The sequence below is a fragment of the Marmota flaviventris genome, chromosome 9, assembly GCF_047511675.1.
Source record: "Marmota flaviventris isolate mMarFla1 chromosome 9, mMarFla1.hap1, whole genome shotgun sequence".
Classification (NCBI taxonomy): Eukaryota; Metazoa; Chordata; class Mammalia; order Rodentia; family Sciuridae; genus Marmota; species Marmota flaviventris.
This window is the reverse complement of record NC_092506.1, coordinates 6,807,443-6,815,891: the sequence shown is the minus strand read 5'-3', so window position 1 is coordinate 6,815,891 and position 8,449 is coordinate 6,807,443. Positions and strand designations below refer to the sequence as shown.

General features: G+C 52.3%; 1 protein-coding gene across 1 annotated transcript; it reads left to right on the top strand.

Annotated features, from left to right (window-relative positions):
- The first annotated feature begins 4,345 nt into the window (after positions 1-4,345).
- On the top strand, positions 4,346-8,340 carry Cst6 (cystatin E/M). Its single transcript, XM_027944403.3, has 4 exons — positions 4,346-5,800; positions 6,502-6,743; positions 7,682-7,807; positions 8,159-8,340. The coding sequence occupies exons 2-4, from the start codon at positions 6,504-6,506 to the stop codon at positions 8,240-8,242; spliced, it is 450 nt and encodes a 149-aa protein (XP_027800204.1). The 5' UTR covers positions 4,346-5,800; positions 6,502-6,503; the 3' UTR covers positions 8,243-8,340.
- The last annotated feature ends 109 nt before the right edge of the window (positions 8,341-8,449 follow it).

Sequence of the window (8,449 nt, the reverse complement as noted above, 5' to 3'; positions counted from 1 at the left end):
TGCTGAGGCAGGCTTTGAATTCCTGACCCTTCAGCCTCAGCTTCCCAAGAAGCTGGGATTACAGGCATGTGCCACCATACCTGTCCAAGATGACATTGTTATGCAATATTTTTAAAATTCAGATGAAGGCCAAAATCCACAACAAACAAAATATCAAAGAGAGGATCCAACCCTGTATACAAATTTGCTTCTGCCACTTCTCCCTGGTCCTTGCTAGATGGGGGCAGAAGGGATAGCAGCTTCTCCCTCATGTCTGTTCCAGCTTCAGGAAGTTGTGACTAGGTGGGTCTCGGCCTTCTACAGGGACCAGGTCTCTTCCTCCTGCCCCAGGACCTACCAGAGCCCCTTACCCACTCCAGGTCTGGGTCCCCAGCTCAGAGCCCTGCATGTGCTTGGGACAGTGGGGCACAATGGAGGGAGGGAGGGGTATATCCAGGCCTGTTTCCCTGGCACCCTTCACCTACCTGGCTCCTCCCCAGCTGGTGGCTGGCATCAAGTACTACCTGACAGTGGAGATGGAGAGCACAGCGTGCCGGAAGACCAGGGTCTCTGGAGACCATGTGGACCTCACCACCTGCCCCCTGGCCACAGGGGTGCAGCAGGAGGTAACAGCACTGCCCCAAGCCCGCACCCTGCACAGAACCTGAGGCCCTGGGCTTGTCCCATCTGAGCTGGTCTGGCTGGCTGGGCAGAGACTTAGCTGAACCTGCCCTGCTTTTGGGTGACTCAGCTTCAGGCCAGTGTGAGGTGCAAGAGGAGAGGCTGGAGCTTTCCTGGGTGTGGGGGATTTGCTGGAAAGACCTGGGATCTAGTCCCATCATCAGACTATGTGTCGCTGGGGCCAGTGATTGCCCCTCTGTGGCCCCAGAGTGACAAGGCAGGCAGAGAGCTGGCTCCTGGGCTGGCCTCACCCCTCCCTGTGCCTTGGCTCTCTACAGAAGCTGCGCTGTGACTTTGAGATCCTCGAAGTCCCTTGGAAGAACTCAGCTTCTCAAACAAGACTGTGCAGCTGTAGTAGGTTTGCAGGTGGGAGTGGTGGGCCCCCAAACACAGCCAGAAACTCCCAATAGTCTTAGAAAAGGGATTGGGACAAAGAGAAGAGAGATAATGTCCCAAGACTAGCCCCAAGGACAGTGTCTGCTCAGAAGGGGAGTGCATGCCCTGCTTCTCTCAGCACCTGGGAGAAGTTCAGGCATGCATGTGGGAGGTTCAGCCCACTGGGTCTTGGACACTGAGTTTTCTGTCCACTAACGTTCCTGTGCCTGTGTGTGGTCCAAAGTGGGTTGCCTGTCCTGCACAGCCACTGCTGTGTAGGCGATGTCCTGGTCCCATGGCCTCTTGGTCTACAACATTTCTAGTACAATTGAATTTGTGGCTGTAGTACATACTCAGACACATACACTCACACCTACAACCCTCAACTCTACAGACATTCACACCCATAAACCCACAGGACACACTCAGATGTTCCCAGACACCATAGACATGCCCTGAAAAAACACCAGCGCCCACCTAGCAACCAACTATCCAGCAACACAACCTAGCAACCCAGAAGCAAAGCAAACACAGAAGCAGCACCCCAAGATAGCCTAGAGATGGGCACGCAGACTCCCAACACTAGCCAGAGTCCCACGTCTCCACCTGGGGGTGTTCCTTGGATGCACCAACTCGCACCCACACCCAGGACAGGAGGAAGTAACCTGGTACCTTGAGGCACTGGGTGTTTGCAGTGTGAGGCCCAGATTGGTAGCACTGTGGGGGAGTGGGGAGCAACCCAGATGATGGGTGACCCTCAAACAATATTGAACAAATAAAGCAAAATATACAATGGTGTGATTCTGTTCATGTAAAGTTAAGAAGTAAATTCTTGCTTAGTGACCTCTACATAGATAATAAAACTAGAAAGAAAAGCAAGGAAATGTTTATTGCAAGTCAATAGTAAGCCTGGCATGGTGGTGCCCACTTGTAATACCAACTACTTGGGAAGCTGAGGCTGGAGGATCACAAGTTCAAGGCCAGCCTCAGAAACTTAGTGAGGCCCTGTTTCAAAATAAAAGGATTGGGAGTGTAGATCAGTGGTACAGTGCTTGCCTTGCGTGCAGGGCCCTGGATTCAATACCTAGTATGGCAAAAAGTAAAGAAAGAAAATATCAATAGTGATTATCTTTGTTTGATTATGGAAGGGTGTACAGGTGGGAGTGGCATTTCATTTTTGACCTGGATGGTGGAAATACATGCACTGACCCTGCAATTATTTGTTAAAAGGAACATGCATCTTCTGGCTTGTTTTCTATGTATTAGCTACATTTCAGAATAATAGAAGGATAAGAAGGAAACAAAAAATAAAAAAAACTGGTGATTGAATGAGTATGGGACAAAGTGACAGAATTGTCACTAGTAGGAATGAGGGTTCTCTCAAGCTGGGTCTGGGCAGCGTGTGGCTCAGCTGGCAGGTTCCGCCAGAGCAGGGCCACTGTGGTTCAGCTGCTTCCTGGGAGGAGCCCATTGAGGTAGTAGAGTGGCCTTCTCTGGAGTCTGTGACATACTATGTGCCTAATGTTTTCCTGATGGGTCCAGACACACTCAGCCTCAACCCTTGTGCTTGTGACACTGTCATTTGCCTGGTGTGCTTAGGTAGGGGCTCGGTAGGGCTACAGCTTCTCCACACTCAGCCCTGACACAGTCACATTGTTGCTGTTGAATGACAAGGTGATGGAGATGCTCTCCTGCTCTATGAAGCCCTTCCTGTGGCTCCAGCCCATACTGGTTGCCTGGCTTTGCCTCCCTGGCTCTGGCACTGGGACCCTGGTGGGACCCTGTGTGACATACTCTCTTCCTTGTTTCTTCAATGTTCGCCTTTCCCTGGCTCACCCATGGGTTTTGTCACCTCTCCCTGGGGCTCGACTGGAGCCCAGGACAGATTGATAGGGCAGGAGCCCTTCATCTGGGCTCTTTATGTTATATCTCACACAAATCCCTGGATCAGTCCTGGGGCATCAGGGGACAAAGGGCATCTAGAATGTACCTTGTGACAGAGTGGCCTCTTAGAGGTCCAGCCCTGACTCAGCTTGTAGGTCAAAGGGAGCAAGGCCTGGCGTGCTGGAGAGAGGGCATGCCTGATGGAGGAGGCAGAGCTTCTCAGCCAGGGCTCAGGGCTCAGCAGGTTGAGCTGAGCACCTACTGGCCTGGGGTTGTTGGTGGGCCCAGAAGTCAGCAAATATTCACACAATATACCTCTTGCCACCCTGACTCCCTGTATGCAGCCAGAGCTTGACCCCTCAGTTGCTCTAGTCCCTAGCACTCAGATCTGGCCCGCAGCTTAGGGTGAACCCTGGTGTCCTAAGGGCTTCTTCCTGCTGTCCCTAGAAAGGAAGGGACAAACAGCCCAAGACACCTTCCCCACCTAGCCCAGTGGCAACCCAGATGGAATAGAAGACGCCCAGTTGGTGCTCATGGCTGTGGCCTCCCTTTCAGGGTGTCCCCTCCCTGCAGGCACCAGGACTCTCTCTGCGGCCATCACTCTGGCTTCAACTAATGGTAACCTTGAAGAACCAGCCAGGGGCACAAGTTCTTCCCTCAGTCACCTGGTGATCTGGAGCCAGTTGTTCCACCCAGTGCAGGGCTCTGAAGATTCAATCAGCTGATGAACAGGACACCCCGGCACTGAGGGGAACTCCTCCATGGAGTCACACGTGTCCTTGCCAGGAAGTTTTCTTTCCAGGATATGTGTGACAGGACAAGGGGAGCAGAGTCCTAGGGAGAGAATGTCCTTCACCCAGCTGAAGTCTCAAGGAAGAGGGATGGGGTGGGCTACAGCAAGGAGCCTGCCAGGGTGGGCCCAAGGTGAGGAGGTTGTGAGAGGCCTCCCTGGTCATCAAGACCCATCAGGCCATGAGAAAGAGAAGGGTGCTGTGGGCAACCTGGGTTGGAAGGCCTGAGCCACAGCAAATCTGGAGCCTGTGCCCCATGGCCAGTGGGATGGCCAATCTCAAGTTCATGCTTGGCCCAGGGCGTTTTCTGGAAGCCAGAGTGATCCAGACAGGATGGAGCCCAGACTACAGGCTCCTTTCTGGATGAGACAGACCACCTTCAGGAAGCACCCCTCTGCAGAACAGCCTGGTCAGCACAGGACATTGCGGGCATGTGGGTGCTACTCCAGGTCCTACCATTTCTTCTTTGACCCCTCATTTCCTCCTTGTAGAAAAAGGTAATAATCACTACTCTGCAGAGCCACTATGAGAACAAGAAAATGTGACTCAAGGCCTAGCATGTGGCAAGAGTCCAGTGATGGTTAGTTTCCCTCTCCTCCCTCTTTTTCTCTCCAGATAGTACTTCTAGCCAAGTGACTTCAGATTAGCTCTGATTAACTCTTCTGCAGATGAGGATACAACTACCTCAAGGTTTGAGAGGAGTAATCAGTGGACGAGAAGTCCTTGGAAATTGCTAGATTGTAGCACCAAAGACTCATTGACATTAGCACAAAGCAGTGATGGACAAGGTAGGTGACAGTGACTGGTGACTCACTGTTTCTTGGTGAATCAGAGATGGTGCTTTACTTTTCAAGGGAGTTATGAGAAGTAAGTGTGGCCATGACTGAGCTCCATGTGGAAGAGCAGAGCTGGGGCCTCCCAGGGAGGTTGCCTGGTCCCTGTGGCAGCCTGCCACCTCTCCCTGTGAGCTGTCCTATGCCTCTCAACTCATGGTCCCTACCTGGCCAAGCCTCCTCATCAAGCCAAGCTTAGGCCAGCTCTCCAACAAACAGAAGTCTGTCTCTTTAAGACAGACACCTGAGCCTGTGACAAACTTGTGACCTTTTCCTTGGAATCCCAGGGAGGTAGCAGTTTGTTTTTCATAGCTGGACTGACTGGGTGGGGAAGCAGATTGGCAGCTGGACTGGCAGTGACCATGCTCTGGTCTGAGAAATCACTTCCTCATGGCCCTAGGATTCTAGAATTGGGGAAGGGGGAATGCTGGATGTCTGCTTATGATACTCACCACAATAATAGTGCCGGGGTGATGGCACACACCTGTAATCCCAGCAATTCAGGAGAAGGCCGAGGCAGGGTGATCTTAGTTCAAAGCCAGCTTCTGCAATTTAGCAAAATGTGGTCTCAAAATAAAAAGTGAAAAAGGCTTGGGATGTAGATCAATGGTAGAATACCCCTGGGTTCCATCCCCAGCACCACAAACCAAACCAATAATAGCTATCACTAACAAAGCACCAATCTTTTGCCAGGTACTGTAAGTGGCCACCTCCTCTGAGCCCCATGTAAGACTCCAAAAAGATTTCAATGTCCCAAGGACAAATGTCCTGGCTCTCCAACATATATTAAAGCCCAAATTATGCAGACTCTAAAGCACAAAGAATTCTAACAAAGTCCAGGCTTTTCCTGTGTTGATTGCTTCAATGCTATTTTTTATATATTTATTATTGGAGTCTTTCAAAAAGTTGTGGGGTCCCTATGTTGCTGGTACTTCTAGCACTTGTCCAGTGTGCCTAGGGGTGACTCGGTCTGCAGGCATTGGCGTTAGAACAAACTTAGGAGAAAAAAATTTTTTTCTTAGAGAGAGAGAGAGAATTTTTTTAATATTTATTTTTTAGTTTTCAGCAGACACAACATCTTTGTTTGTATATGGTGCTGAGGATTGAACCCGGGCCGCACGCATGCCAGGCAAGCGCGCTACCACTTGAGCCACATCCCCAGCCCAGGAGAAAAATATTGTTACCCTTTTTTTCAGCTGAGGCTCTGGGAAGTTGAGTGATTTGTCCAGAGTTATCCAGTCAGTTAAACGGCAACAGGTATGACAGCCCCTTTTTCTGACAGTTCTCACCCTTGGGACTCAGTCTGGTTTAGGACTGCTAAGTTCTTAGAGCTCCCGGGCTCAAAAGCCAGCATCTCCATTTACTGGTGATCAACTGCTGTCTATAGTCAAATCAATTCTCCCTTCCATGTTATTTCCTCCTCTGCAAAGTAGAAACTCTATAATTCCCTCTTGGTGCTGATTGTGAGTTAAATGACACTGGCTCAGGGCAGTAATGTCACCTACTTACCTGCTGTTTGTAGAACATCTGGCCTCTTCCAATTTACTTGTATCAGTTCATTGAATCCTCACAATACTCACTTTCCAGAAGAGGAAACAGAAGCAGTGAAAGGTTAAGTAACCTCTCCAAGGTCACACAGCCCAGAAATGGTGGGACAGTAAGAGCTCAAACATAGCTGTTGGTAGATCAGACTGGACAGACTTTCTGTGAACTGTTCCTACAGTGGCACTTAGTGCTGGGGTTTGTGGCTGTGCTCTCCCTTGCTGGAGGGCTGGGCAACGCAGCATCGTGGCACACAGGGGTTCTCTGACCCCTCGGCCCAGCCTGCAGGACCTGGGGGTGGGGAAGGCACCGTGCAGGGATCCGGGATCCGGGGGCGACTGGCGGCAGGCGGGGCCGGGCGGGGCCAGGGAGCCCGTAAAAGCAGCACAGGCTTCGGCTTGGCACTGACACTGCAGCCATGGCACGTTCTCACCTCCCGCTGGCGATGGGCCTGGCTCTGATCGCGCTCTGCCTCCTGGCGCTGTCCCCTGACGCCCGTGCTGATCCGCGAGGCCGCAGGACTGGAGAACGCCAGGACCTGGCTCCCAACGACCCGCAGGTGCAGAGGGCGGCGCAGGCAGCTGTGGCCAGCTACAACATGGGCAGCAATAGCCTCTACTACTTCCGCGACACGAACGTCATCAAGGCGCAGAGCCAGGTGAGCTGGGCAAGGGAACCCCGCCAGGGCTAGTCACTGCCTAGGTGCCCAGTAAAGGGGATGCCAAGGCAGAAAGCAATATTGCATACGATACTTAAAAAAAATTTTTTTTAGTTGTAGTTCGTGCAATATCTTTATTTTTATGTGGTGCTGAGGATCAAACCCACATAATACATGCAAGGCAAGTACTCTATCACTGAGCTACAGCCCCAGCCCACAATGCTTTCTTAAATGTTCATTTATTTTTTGTGACACTGGGGATCTAACCCAGGGCTTTGGGCATGTTAAGTAAGTGCTCAAGCACCAAGCTGCACCCCTGCCCACTATACAGTGCTTTCTTTTCTTTTCTTTTGGTAATGGGGGTTGAACTCAGGGACACTCAACCACTGAGCCACATCCCCAGCCCTGTTTTTGGATTTTATTTAGAGACAGGGTCTCACTGAATTGCTTAGTGCCTTGCTTTTGCTGAGGCTGATTTTGAACGCATGGTTCTCCTGTCTCAGCCTCCCAAGCCACTAGGATAATAGGCGTGCGCCACCATACCTGGCTTCTCAAAATGAAAAATCCACCATGAACCAAGTTTCAGGATCCAATCCTGTAAATACAGAGTTCCCTTCACTAGAATCCCCCTGGTCCCTGCTAGATGGGGGCAAAGGGGAGGCAGAAGGGACAGGACAATAGCCTCTCCCTGGTGACGGCCTCAGCTTTGAGAAGGTGTGCCCAGGTGGGTCTCAGCCTCCTGAAGGGACCCGGCCTCTTCCCTCTGCCCCTTCCCCCTGCACCAGGACCCACCAGAGCCCCTTACGCACGCATTCCAGGTCTGGGTCCCCAGCTCAGAGCCCTGCATGTGCTTGGGGCAGTGGGGCACAATGGAGGGAGGGAGGGGTATATCCAGGCCTGTTTCCCTGGCACCCTTCACCTACCTGGCTCCTCCCCAGCTGGTGGCTGGCATCAAGTACTACCTGACAGTGGAGATGGAGAGCACAGCGTGCCGGAAGACCAGGGTCTCTGGAGACCATGTGGACCTCACCACCTGCCCCCTGGCCACAGGGGTGCAGCAGGAGGTAACAGCACTGCCCCAAGCCTGCACCCTGCACAGAACCTGAGGCCCTGGGCTTGTCCCATCTGAGCTGGTCTGGCTGGCTGGGCAGAGACTTAGCTGAACCTGCCCTGCTTTTGGGTGACTCAGCTTCAGGCCAGTGTGAGGTGCAAGAGGAGAGGCTGGAGCTTTCCTGGGTGTGGGGGATTTGCTGGAAAGACCTGGGATCTAGTCCCATCATCAGACTATGTGTCGCTGGGGCCAGTGATTGCCCCTCTGTGGCCCCAGAGTGACAAGGCAGGCAGAGAGCTGGCTCCTGGGAGGAGGCTGACCCCTGGGCTGGCCTCACCCCTCCCTGTGCCTTGGCTCTCTACAGAAGCTGCGCTGTGACTTTGAGATCCTCGAAGTCCCTTGGAAGAACTCTTCTCAGCTTCTCAAACACAACTGTGTGCAAGTGTAATCGGCCCCCAGGCGGGAGCGGATGAAGGGACACATGGTGGAGGGCACCTCAGAGCCATTGCCACATCTTCTGCAATAAATCACTGGCACTGCTTCTTGCATTGGTTTCTTCTGTGTGCTCCACTCCCCACTTTCCACCCAGCTACTGATGGCTCCAAACATTCCCCAGCTGACGAGCCACCCATGGTATTCCAGGGGGTGCTATCCC

Coding starts and splice junctions, on each gene's coding strand:
- Cst6 (XM_027944403.3), top strand. CDS start 6,504: ATGGCACGTTCTCACCTCCCGCTGGCGATGGGCCTGGCTCTGATCGCG. Junction 6,744..7,681: donor TCATCAAGGCGCAGAGCCAG/GTGAGCTGGGCA, acceptor GCTCCTCCCCAG/CTGGTGGCTGGCATCAAGTA. Junction 7,808..8,158: donor CCACAGGGGTGCAGCAGGAG/GTAACAGCACTG, acceptor GGCTCTCTACAG/AAGCTGCGCTGTGACTTTGA.